General features: G+C 41.4%; 1 protein-coding gene across 1 annotated transcript in view; it reads right to left on the reverse strand.

Moving 5' to 3' along the window:
• Positions 1-3,478: 3,478 nt before the first annotated feature.
• The window catches only part of bbs4 (Bardet-Biedl syndrome 4), a 69,113-nt gene continuing 49,356 nt past the window's right edge, over positions 3,479-23,235 (reverse strand). The window contains exons 12-16 of the mRNA XM_079554716.1: positions 21,004-21,175; positions 15,462-15,531; positions 13,931-14,075; positions 12,216-12,420; positions 3,479-3,643 (exon numbers count right to left, since the gene is read on the reverse strand). Coding sequence (XP_079410842.1) covers positions 3,483-3,643; positions 12,216-12,420; positions 13,931-14,075; positions 15,462-15,531; positions 21,004-21,175 — 753 coding nt within the window. The 3' untranslated portion in view covers positions 3,479-3,482. The remainder of the gene's footprint in view (positions 3,644-12,215; positions 12,421-13,930; positions 14,076-15,461; positions 15,532-21,003; positions 21,176-23,235) is intronic.

A 23,235-nucleotide genomic window follows, 5' to 3' on the forward strand; every position in this document is an offset into this window, starting at 1 on the left:
GAGGACCAAGACCCGAGCCAACTACCAATGAACGATCAATACCTCAAAAACGAAGTGCGCACGAACGCTCATTTTATGTGCACAAACGAAGCACAAACGAAGCACAAACGAATGACCAATTTTGGCCCCTGGGCCGCACTTTGGACACCCCTGTTCTAGAGCCATGATTTCGAGTATATAAAAATGCCTCTGTCAGTCCGTTGATCCTGAGTGGAGATATTGTTACGTGTTGTACTACTGCAAAAGTCGACTTCGATATTCAAAATGGCTGCCATAACTACAAAAGTCACATGACTGAAAGGCATGTATTGGCCCCCAATATCCCATACCAGTATCGGATCGGGACATCCCTAATATACTATATAGACCATGGCTCTGCTTTAGGGCGGAAACAGGACATGGAATAAACAAAGCACAGTCAGTTTTCAGTCTCATTTATTATTAAACATATAGATCTAATAAACATCTCATCTTCTCTGCACTTCATCACGACATTTACAGTGTGGCTGAGACGAGGGCTGTTTCTCTGAGTCCACGTGGTTCCACTTCACTCGGACCTCGCAGCTCGACTCTGCAATCGTAGGATATTCGCTACAATAAACCGGACCTGCTGCATTTATTTCATATTTGAAATTTGAACTGAAAAGTATTTTATTCAGGCCAAAATGTTCAAACAGTAAAGCTGGGCAGACACTGTGCACCCACTTTCAACAAGCTAAATGAATCACAGACGATGGAGGCGCTCACGGCTGACCACATTTTAGTTGTTTTGACGAGTTAAGAAGTTGTTGGGCATTTGTCCCAGATTATTTCACTTGTTCTGAGATGTTTCTGACTCGTTTCGATACATTTCGTCCTTATTTCAGCTCATTTTCTTTGCCAATGGGGAAAGAAAATTGGTCTTATCTCATTGGCAATTTTACTTTCTTATTTCAAGCGAGATTTACCCTAGAACTGGTCTGAAATGTCCTCAAACAAGCAAAGCAAACTCGGTCCGATCAGGAAAAGTGTCTAAATGAGTGAAAACCGCTCAAAACAAGAAACATTTCCTCAATTCAAGTCATTTAAGCCAATGCTTGATATTCACTTTTTGCAGTGCAGACACTCAAACATACTCTCATCCTGGACTATTGTACATGTTTTTAGTGGTAGGGGAAACTGGAGTACCCGGAGGAAACCTACGCAGACACGGGGCAGCCCAGGTGGGAATCGAACCCGGGACCTTCTAGCTCCACTTCACAGCTAGAAGGTCCCGGGTTCGATTCCCACCTGGGCTGCCCCGTGTCTGCGTAGGTTTCCTCCGGGTACTCCAGTTTCCCCTACCACTAAAAACATGTACATTAGGTGAATCCTCCAGCCAGGTGATTCTGACCATCAGACTAAAACCCACTGTGCCACCGTGCCGGGTCTCCCTCCTCCTCTCACCGTCTATGGGCCACATGAGAAGCACCAACAGTAACTCAAACAAACACTTTGTGTATTTTGAATATCTGAGATCTACCGTTATTTAGAAGGACGTTTATTTTCTGTAAATATTGATCCAGGTCAAGCCAAGGACGCGCTGGTGTGAGCGTCGTTATTTAGGTTATTCCACTTTTTATCCTGGTCAACTTCAACCATCGCACTGAAAGCACCTCTGCTCAAACAAAAGCTCCAAAAAAAAAAAATGTTTGGATTTGGAAAATACTATTAAGGAAACTTTTTTCAATAAATGAACAATAATGAGGCTGACAGGACTGCAGCCTCTTAAAAACACTTATAGCACTTCAGTCTCTGCTACTTTGTGTCAATATTCATTCACTCCACACTCAGACTGTCCATGTCCCACTTGACTACACTGTGTTGTTTATATCCTGATCTCTCTTTATGTCAGCGCCCTCTGCTGGACACATGTGGAATTCCTTCCTTTTGTTTTGATGTAAGCTGCCCCCTTGTGGCTGGAGTGAGCGTTCATCACTCCGCACAGGAATGGGCTAGACTTACTTTGTTTTGGACATACTTAGAATTTATGCCCTACAAGTCGTGGGTCGGACTGAATCATCTCGCGGGCCGGATGTGGCCCAGGTCTGGTCTCTGCGCCGCCACAGCACCAGGACCGCACGACTCGCTAAAAAACATGTTTGAAAACCTTGTGACCGTGTGACTTTCGGCCGTTTGTGGTGAGCGGCTCGTGGCCTCCTGTGATCGCACAACAGAGACGCCGAGGACACGGAGATCACATGACTTCAAAATGGCGCCAGAAATGTGTCTAAAAATGCACAGTGTAAACCCAGCCTAAGCAGGGGCGGGACTGGGACTGAAGAACAGGCCTGGACTCTGACCTGCCTGGCCCAAATTAGCGTAAATGCGACACTTCCACAAATACACATGTGAACCTCTGACCCCCCGCCTTAACCCAGAGCATTTTCTCCAGTTCGGCTTTACCCAAATCTAAAGGCTTCTTGACTGGAGAGCAACACTGTGACGCCTCATTTGAAAGCTCAAATCTAGAAAAGTGACGGTAACTTTTTGTCACGTTGTCGCTGCATTTTTGTCATGTTTTTGTTGCTTTTTCGTTGTGTTTTTGTCTCTTGATTTTCGCTGTTTTTTTTGGTCATGTTTTTGTTGTTTTTTCATCGCTTTGTTGTAATTTTTTCGTCACATTTTCTTGTGTTTTTGTCGCTTTTCCAGCACATTTTCGTTTTCGGATGCTTTTCTTTTACGCTTTTAGATTTGGGTAAAGCTCGGTTACGCCCGGGGGGGATAAGGGCCTTACCCTTATAAGTGAGAGGCCCGACCGGTGGCCCTAGAGCCGGTGGCCCTTCTGTGCTCTTCCAGAATACAGGACATACGGCCAGTCCTGCCCCTGAGCCTAAGACATCCGACCAAAACCAGTTCATGAACAGCTTTCTGACCTCTTTTTTGTTTGTTGTTTTTCGCATTTACAGGTATTTTATCGTGTGATTTCCAAATGAGAGGACACTCCTGAGGAAGACAACGAGGTGGAAGGATCCTGGACATCGAGAAACAGCCCGAGTGGTTTGGTTGTGGCTCGGATTGTCAGCATTATCTGAACACAATCGTCTCTAAGGGCTCTCGTTCACAGAACCTTTGTAAAGAAGAGAAAAGTAAAATCAAATCCTGTCAAACTGATCCAAAATGGCTTCTTTTCTGTGGATCTTTCTGTCATGTTGCAGTGCTGTGAGCGAGAGGCAGTAACAGCAAAACCACCCTAAAATAGTCGCGTATTTTAGCAGCGACTATTTCGGTCTCGGTCTGGAGCCCTGATGCGCAACTTTAGCCGTAAAAATCAATAAACCTCCTCCTGTTTCCTATGTGAGTTTCGCCACATCGTCCGAAAGCCAAACCAAAAAGACTTCTCTAAATAAATACAGCTCATTCTAATCAAGGAAAAGGGTGAGATGAAGTGATGAAGATGTGTTTCTAATATACAATCCTCCCCGTTCAGATCATTTACAGTATGTACAGGCGGGGCTCAGTCTCTAAGCGCTCTCCTCCGCTCGGGTTTTCCTCCGGGAGCTCTTGGCTTTGGGGTTGTCGGGGTCCACAGGTTCGGGGGAGCCGGGGGGGTCTGTGGGGGGGCTGGGGGCCGCCTCCACGTCCGCCTCGGGGTCCCGGGGCAGCGAGGGCCCTTTGGACACAACTGCAACGAAAACACAAACGAATACAGAGGTTTATACAGTTAATACTTCATTTCCCCTTTTCATGTTGAGACCGGACTCGCACACAAACCACTGGGAGGGAAAAGTTTGGAACAAGAGTTACATTTTTCACACAGTTTTCATCTATTATTTGCCAATTCTGCAACGCCACAAATCATCACAGTCAAACACTCACTTGTTTGGAATTCATATATTGAGAATCACGGCTGCACAACTCAATGATGACAAACCTTCTGTTGGTCTGTAAATGCAGTAAATTAGAATAACTGCCTTGTATAAAATGTCTCTCTCAAAATGGCTGTAGTGAATGTCTTGAAATAGGCCTCTGTCTCTTTAAGAACCTCTGAGCCTTTAGACACGCCCCCTCCACACGCTGTCTGTGGCATCAGTGGGGAGGGGGTTCTGCTGAGGAGCAGTGGTCGGTTACAAAGCTCGGAGGCGTCTCCAGGAGGTGGGGGCGTTCCTAGGAGGACTCAGGCAAACCTATCCCTAAAATGGCCGCCATCAGAGTTTTTACAGATTACTCAAAATGGCCGCCGTCAGAGTTTATACAGATTACTCAAAATGGCCGCCATCAGAGTTTGTACAGATTACTCAAAATGGCCGCCGTCAGAGTTTATACAGATTACTCAAAATGGCCGCCATCAGAGTTTTTACAGATTACTCAAAATGGCCGCCATCAGAGTTTTTACAGATTACTCAGAAATACGTGAATGTGCCAAGGCAACACTTCAGCCATGTTTTTAATGAGGGAGTGACAGAATAACATGATGGAAAGCTTGAAAAAGTCCATTTTGCTGAATACCCCCCTTTAAAAGATCTAGAGAAGTGTGGAATCAAAAGTTATCCAAAGGACTTGGAGAACAAATGTATTCAAGGTCAACTAACACTGAGCTCAGAGCCAAAAAGCACCATTTCACTTTTCAATCACTGCAATCGCCATAATAGTGCATTCCAAAACCCAGAAATATAGGCAGCAGCAATAACACCGCGATCTAAGACTGAGGGCGGTCGGTGAGGGCCAGTAATCGCCGCTTTGAGGCTTTATTATTGTGCCTGTCACTGTATTACAACATATTACTCCAGGTCTGTTTTTGTTGTTGTGTACGGTAATTTTATATTGTGTACCTGTATGTGAAGCACTTTGGGCACCTAGTGTTGTTGTAAACGAGCTATACAAATAAAGTCGACATTGACATTTTTTTCAACCTACTTTTTAGTCTTTTTTTGTCGTTTTTTGTCTTTTTTTTTTGTAATTTTGTGTCAATTTTTTTGTCTTTTTTGTCTTTTTTTGTCATTTTTTGTCTTTTTTAGGGTAATTTTTAGTCAATTTTTAGTCAATTTTTTTGTCTTTTTTTTGTCTTTTTTTGTCTTTTTTTTGTAAAAAAATGTTTAAATTTTTTGTTGGGTTTCTTGTAAGTTTTTGGTCATTTTTTGTCATTGTTTTGTCTTTCTTTGGTCATTTTTTGTCGTATTTTTTTTTTTTTTGTAATTTTTTGTCAGATTTTTGGTGTTTTTTTGTGTCTTTTTTTTTGTCTTTTTTGTCTTTTTTTTGTAATTTTTTAGTAATGTTTTGGTAATTTTTTGTTGTTTTTTGTCGTTTTTTTTGTCTTTATTTTTGTAATTTTTTGTAAAAAAAATTGTCATTTTTCTTGTCTTTTTTTGTCATTTTTTGTCATTTTTTGTGGTTTTTTGTGGTTTTTTGTCATTTTTTTTGTAATTTTTTGTCCAATTTTTTGTCCAATTTTTTGTCGTTTTTTTTGTATTTTTTTGTCTTTTTTTGTCATTTTTTTGTCTTTTTTATGTACATTTTTTGTCGGGTTTCTTGTCGGTTTTTTTGTTATTTTTTGTTAGAATTTTTGAAATTTTTTATCATTTTTTGTCATTTGTTTGTCATTTTTTTTGTCAATTTTTGTGATTTTTTTGTGATTTTTTTTGTGATTTTTTTTTTTATTTTTTGTCATTTTTTTTGTCATTTTTTGTCTTTTTTTATCAATTTTTTGTCACATTTTTGTCAAAGTTTTCTCACTTTTTTCTAAATCTCCATCCTTGTTTTCATCTCAGTTCTGTCGCTATTTTCTCACCTTTTTTCCAGAAGCTTTTGGATTGGGGTAAAGCCAAACTGGAGAAAATGTGCTCGGTTCAGGCGGGAGTTAAGAGACACATGATATGTCTCCATTTCACACTCACTACTGCCACCTCAGGTCATACGTGTAACTGCAGCTTCTATATTAAGATCGTGCATGACGGCACTTCGGACCCAAATCAACACCTTTTTCACCTTTTTGAAAACTCCTTTTTTATATGTTTAAACTCCATATGGCCCCTTTAACCTGCACTGTCTACATAACCCTCACGACCCAGCGCTTTAGAGTCTTGGAAGCACGACAGGATTCTGAAATCAGACTCTTTCGTCCTTGTAAGTGTCTGATAAGCTCGAACCCGTCCACCTCGCGTCGCTTCATCACAGAGTCTCTGGTGTTATTAACTCTGTGCTGATGTGCCTTTGTGCCAAAAATACAGACCAGCTCCCGTTTCATGTGTCACGTATGTTCCCTTCGTCACGCGAGGAGAGATATTTTAAGATCACATGTCGTCTAAAGCCTCTGAGCTGCAGGGTTCTTTGTTGCCGATGTTTTTGGACGTCTTATATGGTGCTTCATCAGGGGGAATCAACCGTGACAAAAACAAAACACAAGCCACCATTTCAGCTAACGGCGTGCTAACAAAAGCGCGGGACCGAGGATATTTATGACAAGGGGAACAACATTGCTGTGGTTTCGCTCAGGATCATTTCTCTCCTTCATTTTGAAGGACGGGGTTGAAAAAAATCCGTCATGAGCAATTTTTATCCTTCATGAATTAATCTCTCATAAGCGTTTTTTTCTTTTTAAATAAATGTTTATATATATATAGGCTGCATATGATTTATGTTAGTGAAAATGTGATAAATGGAGCTAAACTAAACCTGATCTGAACAGTCTTGGTACATTTTGCAGCAGAAATGTGCATAAACTTGTGTGTAAAAGTCTGAGAGGAGACGACTTTCAGAGTCACCTGCTCCTCAATATCAAGGCTCAGATTACGCTCATACAAAAGTAAAGTGGAGCTTATTATTTGCATTTTTTCCAATATTAACGGAATGTAAGAGACGGTGGGTGAACGGGACAATGTTTACCAGTTCCATCACTGCAGGACGCGCCGCTCCGCACATGGGGAGGGAAAGAGAGAGAGGGGGGGACATAGACGAGCTCGTCCTGAGACTGACGTGAGAAGAGCGGCTCCAGAGGGAAGGATATTATTAGTCTTTAACCGCGTTTGCATCGTGGTTTCCTTCCACGTGTTGTTGTTAGGAAAGTTAGCGAGCGAGGCAGTGATACAACTGTAAGAGCTCATGCAAGACAAGACGCGCTGGGAAACTTTAGAGAGAGACAGAGACCCGCGCTCTGAAAAACAACAGAGCTGCGCCTTAGAAATTTTCCGTCAAAGTAAAAAACATTTTGTCTTTTTTTGGTCTTTTTAGTCATTTTTTGTCTTTTTTTTATCATTTTTTTGTCATTTTTTTAGTCATTTTTTAGTCATTTTTGTCATTTTTTTCTCTTTTTTTTGTCATTTTTTGTCATTTATTTGGTCTTTTTTTGTCTATTTTTTGTCTATTTTTTGTCTATTTTTTGGTCTTTTTTTGTCTATTTTTTTGTCTTTTTTTGTCTATTTTTTGTCTATTTTTTGTCTATTTTTTGGTCTTTTTTTGGTCTTTTTTAGTCATTTTTTAGTCATTTTTTAGTCTTTTTTTGGTAATTTTTTTGTCATTTTTTTGTCTATTTTTTTGTCTTTTTTTGTCTATTTTTTGTCTATTTTTTGGTCTTTTTTGTCTTTTTTTGTCTATTTTTTAGTCATTTTTTAGTCTATTTTTTTTGTCATTTTTTGGTCATTTTTTAGTCATTTTTTAGTCATTTTTTGGTAATTTTTTGGTAATTTTTTTGTCATTTTTTTGTCATTTTTTTGTCATTTTTTGTCTTTTTTTGTCATTTTTTGTCTTTTTTTGTCATTTTTTGTCTTTTTTTTGTCATTTTTGTCATTTTTTTGTCTATTTTTGTCTTTTTTTGTCTTTTTTTTGTCATTTTTTGTCTTTTTTTTGTCTTTTTTTGTCTATTTTTTGTCTTTTTTTGTCTTTTTTTGTCTTTTTTTGTCTTTTTTTTGTCTTTTTTTTGTCATTTTTTGTCTTTTTTTTGTCTAAGTAAAAAACATTCCGTAAATGAGGGAGAATTTTCGGTTAATGTCACCTCTGCAACACTGGAACATGGTAAACTTTGCACATGTCCATGACCTAAACAAGGCAAGGCAAGTTTATCTGTAGAGCACAATTCACACACGAGGCGATTCAAAGTGCCTCACAGTTAAAGCAGCGTAAAACATAAGAAAAACAAATACAATCAATAAAAACAACATGAAATTAATCAATTACAGTAAGAGGCAAGAGTGTAGATAAAATACTTTCAGTTATTTGCATTTTTAAGTCTTGTTTTGACTCGTTCACACAGTTACCTTACCTCTGTTTTGTCGCTCCTTCTCCTCTGGACTAGGGATGGGCGGATCGATACCAAACGGCTACTTTTTAAGTATCGATATTGGGCTAAAAGCATCGATACTAATTTGCATATGTAAAAAGAAGGCGGGGCAGCAATTATCAACACAAAAGGATGATTTATTTCTTTGTTCTGAGCCAAAACAGTCACAACAGCAAAGGATTGAACTGAGCCGGGCTGATCATTCTGGTTTAGGTTCTGTTTGTCATTTAAGTATTAATTTTAAATGTTGTTTATGTATTTAATTTCACATTAGTATTGTTTAATTAACCAGTTAAAGTAATATCATTTGAATTGACCAATTAATTATATAAAACAACCAGTTTCAGATATGTATATTGATTGAAATACATTCACATATGAAATGACCAGTATCAGTATCGACAAAAAAGACCCTAAAAGTATCGGTATCGTATCGATTCCAAAAAATGTGGTATCGCCCGTCCCTACTCTGGACATCAACAAAAAAATGTCCCCATTACAGTAAAAGGCCAGAGTGTAGAACATATTTTGGGTCATGTGCTCGGGCAGAAACAGCAGCCACAGTGATTTGCTGATTACCACATTAAGCTCTTGCAGGAGGTTTTTAGAGAGTCTGTGTCTGTAGCCAAAAACAATGATCTCAGTTTCGTCATTTAAGGCGAGACACGGCAGGTGAAAGTATTGATTTTTCACACAGTGGTCGAAGTTTCACATATGCAAAAACTGTGCAATAATCTCTTTACCAGCGTCGCTTTATCAAACACCTGCACTATGACTGTAAACTTAACACCGCCAGTGCGGACATTTTACAGTCTCTTTTAACCTCTTAACTCCCGCCTGAACCGAGAGATCTTTTTCCTCACGTCATCACATTTTTTTCCCATCATTTTTTTGTCGGGTATTCAAGTCATTTTTGTAACTTTTTTGTTATTTTTTTGTCAATTTTTTATCACATTTTTGTCACATTTTTGTCATTTTTTGTCACATTTTTGTCACATTTTTTGTCAATTTTTTTTGTCATTTTTTTGGTCAATTTTTTTGTCACATTTTTGTCATTTTTTATCACATTTTTGTCATTTTTTTGTCATTTTTTTGTCACATTTTTGTCTTTTTTTATCACATTTTTGTCATTTTTTATCACATTTTTATCACATTTTTGTCATTTTTTGTCACATTTTTGTCATTTTTTTGTCATTTTTTTGTCACATTTTTGTCTTTTTTTATCACATTTTTGTCATTTTTTATCACATTTTGTCACATTTTGTCATTTTTTGTCACATTTTGTCATTTTTTGTCATTTTTTTTGTCAATTTTTTTTGTCATTTTTTTGTCACATTTTTGTCATTTTTTGTCACATTTTTGTCATTTTTTTGTCACATTTTTGTCTTTTTTTATCACATTTTTGTCATTTTTTTATCACATTTTGTCACATTTTATCACATTTTGTCACATTTTGTCATTTTTTGTCATTTTTTTTGTCAATTTTTTTTGTCATTTTTTTGTCACATTTTTGTCATTTTTTATCACATTTTGTCACATTGTGTCACATTTTTGTCACATTTTTGTCATTTTTTTGTCATTTATTTGCCTTTTTTTTTTTATCACATTTTGTCACATTTTTATCACATTTTTTTTTTTTTTTTTGTCTGGTGTCGGGTGTCGCCCATCCCTACTCTGGACATCAACATAAAAGTGTCCCCATTACAGTAAAAGGCCCGAGTGTAGAACATATTTTGGGTCATGTGCTCGGGCAGAAACAGCAGCCACAGTGATTTGGTAACTGCCACATTAAGCTCTTGCAGGAGTTACTGAGTTACCGGTTCCATCTTTACATTGAGCTCCTCAGAAACCTCGACGCGCTGTATGAGAACAGATATGAGAAACTCAGCTGCAGCGCTCGGAAGTGTCAGAACATCCCGCGCTGTCATTACTGAAGCACGTATAGACTAACGAGACGGGATATTTCAGGCTCCTGCCCCAATTTGTGAGTTAGGATAAAGTCTGGAATGTAAAGTCAGATTTAACAACACCGAGGAGGGTTTGTCTGTTACTCCCACAGAGGCATTTATTTTTATACTATAAGAGGGAAACTTGAAGAGCTGGAGTCTGTTCAAAAGTAAAACCTCCTCAGAGTGGATTCATTAAAGGAGACGCGCACAATTACTTTACCTTTAAACAAAGCTAAAGCCAAAAACAGTCAAATCTCTTCATTCATGCAGTTTGATTTGACTTGTCCTCCACATTTTTAAGTATATTTCACTTCCATAACTAGATACTGACGGGTGTTTTCTTCCACTAATTGGTTACGTGGTTTGGATTAAAGGGGGAATTATGCAAAATTGACAATTACAAAATTGTTCTTTCATCAAAAAACAAACTTAGGGCTGTGTTTCGCCCCACTCACGCATCTTTGAGTAATCTTTGAGTAATTTCATTTTTTATATTTTTAAACTCCGTATGGCCCCTTTAACCTGCACTGTCTAAATAACCCTTACGACACAGCGCTGTAGAATCTTCGAAGCACGATAGATTCTGAATTCAGACTCTGAGTAATCTTTGAGTAATCTTTGAGTAATCTTTGAGTAATCTTTGAGTAATCTTTGAGTAATCTTTGAGTAATCTTTGAATCTTGCCCAGTGTTTGGCATCATGGAGGCAGTTCCCAAAAGCTCCTACACATCCAGGAAAAGCTTCCCTCACCTCTCTATCTTTTGCTAAAGGCCTGTTCATCCTCCACAAGACACGTTCTTGTTCTTGAGGCAAAAAGAACGAGAACAAAGTTCGTCCGGGGTCTGATATTTCATTCTCCACATGACGTGTTGCTGCCGAACGGCCACGCCCCCTTTTTCAGCCAAAACAAACAAGGAATGACCGAAATAAAACGAGCCATTTGAGTTCAAACTATTATAAAATGTGTCAGTCACGGTAATTGCAAACATTTTGAAGATTGACTTCATGTTTAGCCGCATCTCCCGCTGGTTTATTACGTTAGAAAACGTTAAAGTTAAAAGTTTACCTCCGTGTCACTCGGTAAAACCATGTGTTTGACGTCTGTGTAGCTCAGTACGGGTTTTCTCAATCCAAGAACCTTCACTGAACATGTTGGTGACGTTTCCCGGTGTTTGATGAAGGTCTAAGGCAGTGGTTCTCAACCTTTTGGAGCCACGACCCCCATTACAAAAGGTAAAGGGGTTCGTGACCCCCCACCCGGGTCACACCGTGAGAAATAGGAACATTAGCCACACAATTCTTAAAAAAACAAAGAAAAAAACAAAATGGCTGAAATAAAATTCACCAAACTATGAACAAATAACGGCACTCTGGTACAATAGCAAACACACACTACAACAAAACATTAGATTTACTAATGAAAATATGTATATTTTATCTAAATGATCAGGCGACCCCACAAATTTATCTCCCGACCCCCAGGTTGAGAACAACTGGTCTAATGTGTACAGGCCTGGTGTCCCTCTGTCCTCGAGCCTGACCACTTTTTTTAAATAACTAACTTCTTTCACGCAGGAAACGCCCGGCTCTTCCGTTTCCTCTTCGTCTTCGCCCAAAACGTCCTCGTGTTTCTCACCAGGAAGAAACAAAATGACATCGTTTCGTTCTCGCAGCTGTGGGAGCGTCTTGTGGAGCAAGAACAGGCCTTTCAGCAAAAACACTCGCCGTGGTTTCACTACAGCCACAGGAGCTGCAAGTTTAGTGTTTGTTTTTCTCTTTATTGAAACAGCTGCACAGTAAAGGGGAGCAAAGGGAGTTAGGTGTCCGAGATCGCTTTAAAATCAGGAAGTGAAACTATTGGATGTTTTGTTTCAGCCGTTTCAGATCTATTGCATTTTCGAACCAACAAAGTGTGCGCTTTTTAAAACTTGCCTGAAAAGAACCATTACATTTTGTCTCGTTTGTTTTGTTTGAAGCAGAATATCTGACCTTTAACCCTCCCACCTGACCCCGCGCCCCCCGCGCCCCGGACCGACCTGCTTGCATGGTGATGCTCTTGTTGTAGCTGGCTGCAGAGGACATGGCCTGCCCCAGGGCCTGGTTGGTTCCCAGGGCCGTCCCGCCGGTCTGAGAGGCCGATCCAGCGCCGCCTTTGGACCTGGAGTCTTTGGAGGGTTTGGTCCACACCAGAGTGTCCGTCACCTGCAGGGCCGCGCCCATCTTCTGCGCCATGTCGATGAGCTGGAACACAAGCAGGACTTAGGACGGAGAGCCTGGTTTAAATCCCAGGAACCAAGTCAGTCATGTCGTAGAACTGTCCAGCAATGAAATGATGCTGATTATCGGGACTGGTCTGTGAACAGGCGGCTCACGTGGGGCAGATGGTAAAAAGCTGCTGTGATGTGGCTGTTTAAGTTCAGGTCTGAGTCCATGACCCCTAGATTTCTGACCTTTTTTCGTTTTTAGAGAGTCTGTGTCTGTAGCCAAAAACAATGATCTCAGTTTCGTCATTTAAGGCGAGACACGGCAGGTGAAAGTATTGATTTTTCACACAGTGGTCGAAGTTTCACATATGCAAAAACTGTGCAATAATCTCTTTACCAGCGTCACTTTATCAGACACCTGCACTATGACTGTAAACGTTACACCGCCAGTGCTGACATTTTAGTCTCTTTTAACCTCTTAACTCCCGCCTGAACCGAGAGATCTTTTTCCTCACGTCATCAGATTTTTTTTCCATCATTTTTTTGTTGGGTATTCAACTCATTTTTGTAACTTTTATGGCATTTTTTTTGTCATTTTTTGGTCCATTTTTTGTCAATTTTTGTCAAATTTTTGTCATTTTTTTTGTCACTTTTTTGTCATTTTTTGGTCATTTTTTGGTCATTTTTTTGTCATTTTTTTGTCTCATTTTGTCACTTTTTTGTCATTTTTTGTCAATTTTTTGTCACATTTTTGTCATTTTTTGTCATTTTTTTGTCATTTTTTTTTGTCATTTTTGTCATTTTTTTGTCACTTTTTTGTCCATTTTTGTCACATTTTTGTCATTTTTTGTCATTTTTTGTCAATTTTTTGTCACATTTTTGTCATTTTTTTTGTCATTTTTTGTCAATTTTTTGTCACATTTTTGTCATTTTTTTGGTCAATTTTTAGTCATTTTTTGTCACATTTTTGTCACATTTTTGTCATTTTTTGTCACATTTTTGTCATTTTTTCGTCACATTTTTTGTCAATTTTTTGTCACATTTTTGTCACATTTTTGCCTTTTTTTGTCATATTTTTGTCATTTTTTGGTCCATTTTTTATCACATTTTTGTCACATTTATGTCATTTTTTCATCACATTTTTGTCAATTTCTTGTGACATTTTTGTCACATTTCCATCATTGTTTTCGTCTCAGTTTTGTTGCTATTTTCACACCTTTTTCCCAGAAGCTTTTGGATTGGGGTAAAGCCAAACTGGAGAAAATGTGCTCGGTTCAGGTGGGAGTTAAGGGGTTCATTTGTATTATTTATACTTTTTATTCATCATATATAAGACACCTCTACATTGTTTGCACACTATCCTGTCTGAGTGTTTCTTGAGAGCTGATGTAACAACTGTGAGATCAATAAAGTCTCCTCTTATCTTATATTCATGCTCAGTCTGCTATAGTGGGGGGTGAAATAGTGAAAGGGGGGTTAGGGACTGAGGTGGACGTTCGAACACAGCCTTTATCTCCCTGCGTCTCGGACTCCCACGTCCCACACACCTCCGGGTCAAACTCCAGGCTGGCGCTGCCGTCCCGGAGCACGTTGACCTTGCGCTCCATCTCCTGGTACTGCTCCAGCGCGCCCTTCTTGTCGCCGTGGTTGTACAGGAAGATGGCAAAGTTCAGGTTGACCAGCGGATTGGATCTGCGGCGCAATCAAACATTTCAGTCCACAGAAAATAATCAAAAAAGAGAGTCTCGTCTGTGAGCACACATGACCTGAAGGGAACTGGAGTCAGGAGAAATGAGGACAGCGTGGTGGAGTGACTGCCACATTGTAGATTTGAAAAGGCGAGGCCGTGGGAACCCAGGGTGCTGAGGGCGCTGCAGCACCCCCTTGGTGGATAGTTTGTGAACTGCAGGGAATATTAACCCCCTTAACTCCCACCTGAACCGAGCACATTTTCTCCAGCTTTACCCCCAAGTCCAAAAGCTTCTGGAAAAAAGGTGTGAAAATAGCAACAAAACTGAGACGAAAACAAGGATGAAAATGTGAAAAAAGTGAGAAAACATTGACGAAAAATTGACGAGAAATTGATGAAAAAATGACAAAAATGTGACAAAAAAATGATAAAAATGTGACAAAAAATTGACGGAAAAATGACAAAAAAAATGATGAAAAAATGGAGAAAAAAAGGACAAAATATGATAATAAACTGACAGAAAAATGACAAAAAATGTGACAAAAAAAGACAAAAAAATGACAAAAAAATGTCAAAAAAGGACAAAAAATGTGACAAAAAAAGAAAAAAAATGGACGAAAAAATGATGGAAAAATGATGAAAAAATGACAAAAAACATGACAAAAAAAGACAAAAAAATGATGAAAAAATGACTAAAAATATGATAAAAATGTGACAAAAAAAGACAAAAAAATGACAAAAAATGGCGTCAAATGTGATAAAAAAGTGACCAAAAAAATGACAAAAATGTGACAAAAAATTGACGGAAAAATGACACAAAATGTGACAAAAAAAGACCAAAAAATGATGAAAAAATGACTAAAAATATGATAAAAATGAGACAAAAAAAGAAAATAAATGACAAAAATTTGACAAAAAAGTGATACGAATTTGACAAAAAAATGCGAATAATTTGACGAAAAAGTGACAAAAAATTTACAAAAAAATTACAAAAAAGTGACAAAAATTTGACGAAAAATGGAGGAAAAAGTGACAAAAAAGTCACGAAAATTTGACAAAAATGAGTCGACTGCCCGACAAAAAAAGTGATGAAAAAAAGACGTGAGGAAAAAGATCAGTTTAGTTTTGTAGATCTTTCAAATGAGGCGTCACACTGACCCACAGGATTTGGGTAAAGCTGAACTGGAGAAAATGCTCTCGGTTCATGCGGGAGTTAAGAGGTTAATAAACAGGATTTATGCACAGAAAAAGTATTTTGGGGGTAAATTTTGTCCCTCAGCGCCCCCTAACTAAAACATCTCCCCACGGCTCTGTGAAAAGGGCCTCGGTTTAATTACTCCTCTGTAAAACTATACAGAAAATGGAGTTTCTGTTTCCTTGAGACTTACTGGTCCAGAGTCACAGCTTGTTCGTACGCTCTCGTGGCGTTCTCCTGATCCTCCAGGTTGGTCAAAGCCACTGCCAAAAGACAAAGACACAGTTCAGTCGGTTTCCTGGTCAGTTCTACCACAGACAGTCGAAACTGGACGGGGAGAGTTCAGCCTCCCGACAGCCTTGGTGAATGAAGCAGTGTTGATGACTAAAGCGGAGCACAGACTATACGATTCAGTCTTATTCCCCTCATTACGCCCCGCCCACTTTTGCCTTGTCTCTGCACTACAGCTGTATTGACTCTCCCTGTAGAGCGTGAAGCCCGTTCATTTAAACGGAGAACGATGTTTAGTCGATTGATTTGTGTACGCTGTGTAACACTGCACCGTTTCTCTGCCCGGCTTAAAAAAGGCTGTTTTTGTAGTAACTGATTTTGTCTTGACTTCTCCAATCCAATGTTAACTGATAGGAGAAAAGGGGCGGGCACAATTCATAGCGGACTTCCGGAATAAGGTGAATAAGATCGATACAGACGGCATCTCTGGAATCGCCCATATATGGTCATGTTTGAAAACAGTTAAAGAGGGGGTGTTCTGCTTTTTTCAGTCCCATAGCACCAGTCTATATCTCACTACAATGACGACAAACCTTCTGTTGGTCTGTAAACGCAGTAAATTAGAATAACTGCCTTGTATAAAATGTCTCTCTCAAAATGGCTGTAGTGAATGTCTTGAAATAGGCCTCTGTCTCTTTAAGAACCTCTGAGCCTTTAGACACGCCCCCTCCACACGCTGTCTGTGGCATCAGTGGGGAGGGGGTTCTGCTGAGGAGCAGTGGTTGGTTACTCGGCTGGTGACCAAAGCTCGGAGGCGTCTCCAGGAGGTGGGGGCGTTCCTAGGAGGACTCAGGCAAACCTATCCCTAAAATGGCCGCCATCAGAGTTTTTACAGATGACTCAGAAATACGTGAATGTGCCAAGGCAACACTTCAGCCATGTTTATAATGAGGGAATGACAGAATAACATGATGGAAAGCTTGAAAAAGTCCATTTTGCAGAATACATTTTCTCAAATTATTCAAAAACTACTTTAACAAACGCTGAATTATGAATAAAGTTTCTACTAATAAAGATACAAAGACATGGGGAGGAGCAAAGTGGTTCAACAGCCCATAAATACATGCATAACGGAGAATGCTAACTTGATGCTACATGTTAGCATCGGGCTAATGCTAACGGTTAGCTAGCGCCAGCTACAACTGCCGTTTTTTCACTTCTACTGAACAATCTGTTGTGAGAAAATATCCATATGGGCCTGATTTACACTTGACTTTATTTGTATGTGATAAATAAGTTCATATTCCACCAGAAAATGGCTAAAAAGAGGGAAAATTGTGTTTCTCTAAAGATTCTATTTTCCCCCTCGGCCACGCCCCCTTCTATGACGAGATGCGTCTGTATCTATTATGTGAAGCATGGGGGGTCCACGGCTCGTATGTGTCCTCACTCCTGCTGCATTTCTGTCTTTAGAGCAGAAAAACTGACCCCAGATCAGCAAAGTTAAGTTAAACTTTATTTCAACCTGGATAGACTCAGACAGACAAAAGCACTTTTTCTCTGAAAGTGGTGACAATATTCCAAACATGTGCTTTTGCAGTGGAAAGGACCTTCAGCCAAACAAAACAACACGTCAGGAAGAGCCTGTTATTATTTTGGTCCCAAAAACTGAAACCTTATTGTTTATTTATGTTTTGCCCCGACTTTTAGTGCCCGGTGGGTCCAGACTGACAAATCCATACTTGTAGCGATGTCTCAGTCTGAGCACAAATGAATAATAGAAACAACTGTGTGTTATCTGCTTCTCGAGGAGCGTGGCATCGACCCGTGTGAGGAGTAAATGAAAACATCCGTCTCCTATATTTTTACATTTCCCGTGCACTTTACCCTTTCGTCGTCCACTGCTGCCAAAAGAAGCGAGAAATACAGACTGTGCTGCTCGGGAAGCTATGGCGAGTGTTTTCACTTTGCAATGAGAGGATTAAGTTGAGAAAGAGCTGGGACATAGCAGTGATGCGCAGGTTGTGGGTTCCTCATCATGTAATTGTGGGGTGGGTTGGGGTCAAAACTGAGTGTGTGTTTACATGCGCTGGAGTAACCTGGTTATTCAGCATATCCTGGTTATGACGATATTCTGGATATGGTGTTTACAAGCGTCTAAAGGTCAGCACACGCTACATGACTTTTCTAGTCTTAAATGATTTTCTATAGAATGGGGGGTCCACACTACACGACTGGATTCAGGTCGATTATAGAACGTGTGGGGGTTCACACTTAACGACTGAGAATCGTCAGAGCGACACACGATTCTGACAAACAGCTGATGTTTTATAACACGGCGCATCTGTCGTCTCTACGGCTTCAAAACTGACCCCAAATCCACAAAGACAGGCCTGTGTTTGTGAGCGCGGGATAACGTGTGTGTCCCGATTGGTCAACGGTGTCAACAATGTCACAACACCGCAGCGCTAGCTTACTGCTACTACCAAGCTTCAACTGGGCTATAGTTCTGTCACATGGAGATAAAAGTCGGCGACAGGAAGAGGCGGGACGTGTTTCAGTGGATTTAATAAGAAAATGAGACGAGATGGAGGAGACGGAGGAGAAAGCGGAGGCTAGCCGCCGTTAGCCGCCGTTAGCCGCCGTTAGCAGCGAGGTGAAGCTGAACAGTTCGTCTCCAAACTCAGTAAGTGTCGCTAAACTCTGTTCGTGGTTGAAATGTAGCTGGAAAAGGTGGTTGAACTTTTGGTGATATAAAGTCGTGTAGTGTGAGCCGACCTTAAGAAACCAGGACACTCATATCCCTGTTCACATGAGCAACTACAGCATCCTGGATATTTAGGCTCCAGAGAGGGGCGGAGCTAATGACGAATATGGTAAGGAGCTAAATACTTTAGCAATGTGGCTAACGCCTGGCCTTTTCTGACATTTCTCAAGCACAGATACAAGAACTATCCAAATAAGTACTTAAAATAATAGAGTTCTTTCCCAGCTTTAGAGACAGACATAAGAATTAAAATAAAAATATAGCTGCAAGCGGCGATTATCGGCCCTCGCCGACCGCCCTGCCCCCTTTTGTCTCCCTCAATGTAAATTTACGGTATTGTTACTGCCTGAATGCGCTAATGTGCCCTCTCGGTATCTGACAAAGTTTTTGTCAGGAAAAAAAAACAGTTTTTTGACAATGCTGAGAACTCTGCTCTTAATTTACACATTATACAGAGAAAAATGTGAACACTGCGTCCCAAATTATTATGCAAATGACATTTTTCTCTGATTTCCAAAACTGTCATTTTCAAGTCTTTCACTGGCCGAGGATCATTTAAATGTGGTTGAAAAAATCTCCCAGTGAAAACAGTATTTTTTTCCAAAAAAATATAGTAAAAAACCTCAAAATCTACTGTTAATTATTATGGAACTCATCGTTTCAATACATTTCAAAGCTTGTAATTAACTGAAAATGGTAATTTGTTGAATTTGCAGATGCAATGACCATTTTCAGTTAATTACAAGCTTTAAAATGTATTGAAACGATGAGTTCCATAATAATTAACAGTAGATTTTGAGTTTTTTTACTATATTTATTTTTGAAAGAAATACTGTTTTCACTGGGAGATTTTTTCAACCACATTAAAATGATCCTCGACCAGTGAAAGACTTGAAAATGACAGTTTAGGAAATCAGAGAAAAATGTCATTTGCAGAATAATTTGGAACCGGTGTTCACAGTGTTTTTCTCTGTATATTGTATAAATTTAGCGCATTCCAAAAATCCTAAATCTACGAACCTCGGGAAAAAAACGTATAAAACAAACAAACATAAAGGCAGTAGCAACACCGTAAATTTAGATTGAGGGACACAAAAGGGGGCAGGGCGGTCGGCTATATTTTTCAGGTTGCTTCCATGTTTGGTTAAAGATACAACGTTTTCAAAGTCCAGGTAAAGGTAAAGTGGCTGGAGGAAATGTTTTGCTCCTGCCATATCTGTCTCAAAGGTTTGCACATGCTCAGTTCATCAGATCAAAAACCAGGATACTGTGTTTACATGATACAGTGTCCTGGAACTTTGGGAAAATCCCAGTGAGAATATCCTGTTTTTTTAATAACCTGGATATTGGCTCATCCAGGGAAATGAAACCAGGGTTCTGTGTTTACATGAACAAGACAAAACAGGGCTCCAGACTAACGTTTATTTTAGTAGCGCTGGTGCTGCCAACTTTTTCATTTGGTCGCACAGACTCGAGACACAACATATATATATTCACCATTTCAATCAATTAAAACAAGGACCGTTATAAACATGTTCAAAATCACTAATAATTGATCCTGACAATGATTAAAATAGTGTTAAAACTTTTTAAAATTGAGTTTTTCATATTAATATTAGTGATTTTATATAGTTTTATTATAATTTTTTTTTTTTGCATTGTTCTGCTTTAATTTTGTGTTTTCAATCCATTATTATTCATCTTCCTTGACAATTGTTTGTCTCTTTCTTTCCAAATCTGCAACATCACTGTCACTTATTTAACCCAAAGCCTAAATAATAAACAGGGGCTGAATCTGCTGAGGGAGAGGGCGGGCCATAACAGCAGCTGCTAGCTTTACGTTAGCTTTACGTTAGCTCTCTGTTAGCTTTACGTTAGCTCTCTGTTAGCTTTATGTTAGCTCTCTGTTAGCTTTATGTTAGCTCTCTGTTAGCTTTACGTTAGCTCTCTGTTAGCTTTACGTTAGCTCTCCGTTAGCTTTACGTTAGCTCTCCGTTAGCTTTATGTTAGCTCTCCGTTAGCTTTACGTTAGCTCTCTGTTAGCTTTACGTTAGCTTTACGTTAGCTCTCCGTTAGCTTTATGTTAGCTCTCCGTTAGCTTTATGTTAGCTCTCTGTTAGCTTTATGTTAGCTCTCTGTTAGCTTTACGTTAGCTCTCCGTTAGCTTTACGTTAGCTCTCTGTTAGCTTTACGTTAGCTCTCCGTTAGCTTTACGTTAGCTCTCCGTTAGCTTTACGTTAGCTCTCCGTTAGCTTTATGTTAGCTCTCCATTAGCTTTATGTTAGCTCTCCGTTAGCTTTACGTTAGCTTTACGTTAGCTCTCTGTTAGCTTTACGTTAGCTCTCTGTTAGCTTTACGTTAGCTCTCCGTTAGCTTTACGTTCGCTCTCCGTTAGCTTTACGTTAGCTCTCCGTTAGCTTTACATTTGCGCTCTAAAACAAGCTTTTTCTGACCGCGAGGAGATCAGAGCGAACTCAGGTAGGAACATAAACCGCTAAGCTCTTTCTGCTCCTGTCTCCTCCTCTCGAGCTCGCGCTTCTCTCTGACCTGCGCTCGTGAGCTCACATTTTGGGGAAAATATACGACTGTGGGGAATAAACTGTGGGAAAGTGCGTATTGGCAGTAAGTAATAGAAGGTTAATTCACGTCGGGACACGTGGCTTCTGTTGCTGTCTGTATTTCACCCTGCTGCTCAGAGTCTGGGGGTGACTGTACTACGGGGTGGGGCGCGGCGTACCTGCCAGCAGCATGTAGAGCTCGCCCATGCGCGGGTGCAGGTTGATGGCCGCGCTGAGGAAGTGGAAGGCGGAGGCGAACTGCTGCATGGTCAGGTGCACCAGGCCCAGGTTATACAGCACCTTCCAGTCAAACGGAGACAGGTAGTGCGCCCTCTTCAGGCAGCTGATGGCCTGCGGAGACACGGCACAAACGCACGGGTTTACAGTATGAGCTGAGACCATTAGCTACAAACATTTTTTTAAAGAAGGGTGCAGCTTTGGGCCCGTCAATCAAAGCCAGGCCCTCAATAATATGCAACAGTTACAAAATGTACCTTACAAAAACCCGCCTGTTTTCTTTAATTAATACCTAACCCAGCGTTATCACAGGAGCCATATAAGAAAGGTTAACATTATAGGAAACCATTTTTTAAAACGTGTGTAAAGAGCGATGCTTTCTAATGGAAAACTAGCTTTTTCTGCTGCCACTAGATGGAGATACTGCAACAATGGCGGCCTCCTGCATCATGCCCCTCAGACTAACACCACGCCCCCTCAGACTAACACCACGCCCCCTCAGACTAACACCACGCCCCTCAGACTAACACCACGCCCCCTCAGACTAACACCACGCCCCTCAGACTAACACCACGCCCCTCAGACTAACACCACGCCCCTCAGACTAACACCACGCCCCCTCAGACTAACACCACGCCCCCTCAGACTAACACCACGCCCCTTCAGACTAACACCACGCCCCCTCAGACTAACACCACGCCCCTCAGACTAACACCACGCCCCTCAGACTAACACCACGCCCCCTCAGACTAACACCACGCCCCCTCAGACTAACACCACGCCCCTTCAGACTAACACCACGCCCCTCAGACTAACACCACGCCCCCTCAGACTAACACCACGCCCCCTCAGACTAACACCACGCCCCTTCAGACTAACACCACGCCCCCTCAGACTAACACCACGCCCCCTCAGACTAACACCACACCCCCTCAGACTAACACCACGCCCCCTCAGACTAACACCACGCCCCTTCAGACTAACACCACGCCCCCTCAGACTAACACCACGCCCCCTCAGACTAACACCACGCCCCTCAGACTAACACCACGCCCCCTCAGACTAACACCACGCCCCCTCAGACTAACACCACGCCCCCTCAGACTAACACCACGCCCCTCAGACTAACACCACACCCCCTCAGGCTAACACCACGCCCCCTCAGACTAACATCACGCCCCCTCAGACTAACACCACGCCCCCTCAGACTAACACCACGCCCCCTCAGACTAACACCACGCCCCCTCAGAATAACACCACACCCCCTCAGGCTAACACCACGCCCCCTCAGACTAACACCACGCCCCTCAGACTAACACCACGCCCCCTCAGACTAACACCACGCCCCTCAGACTAACACCCGCCCCCTCAGACTAACACCACGCCCCCTCAGACTAACACCACGCCCCCTCAGACTAACACCACGCCCCCTCAGACTAACACCACGCCCCTCAGACTAACACCACGCCCCCTCAGACTAACACACGCCCCCTCAGACTAACACCCCGCCCCCTCAGACTAACACCACGCCCCCTCAGACTAACACCACGCCCCCTCACACTAACACCACGCCCCCTCAGACTAACACCACGCCCCTCAGACTAACACCCGCCCCCTCAGACTAACACCACGCCCCCTCAGACTAACACCACGCCCCCTCAGACTAACACCACGCCCCCTCAGACTAACACCACGCCCCCTCAGACTAACACCACGCCCCCTCAGACTAACACCACGCCCCCTCAGACTAACACCACGCCCCTCAGACTAACACCACGCCCCCTCAGACTAACACCACGCCCCCTCCGACTAACACCACGCCCCCTCAGACTAACACCACGCCCCCTCAGACTAACACCACGCCCCCTCGTACTAACACCACGCCCCCTCGTACTAACACCACGCCCCCTCAGACTAACACCACGCCCCCTCAGACTAACACCACGCCCCCTCGTACTAACACCACACCCCCTCAGACTAACACCACGCCCCCTCAGACTAACACCACGCCCCCTCAGACTAACACCACGCCCCCTCAGACTAACACCACGCCCCCTCAGACTAACACCACGCCCCCTCAGACTAACACCACGCCCCCTCGTACTAACAGCACGCCCCCTCAGACTAACACCACGCCCCCTCAGACTAACACCACGCCCCCTCAGACTAACACC

Source organism: Gobius niger, assembly GCF_951799975.1.
Source record: "Gobius niger genome assembly, chromosome: 4".
Taxonomy (NCBI): Eukaryota; Metazoa; Chordata; class Actinopteri; order Gobiiformes; family Gobiidae; genus Gobius; species Gobius niger.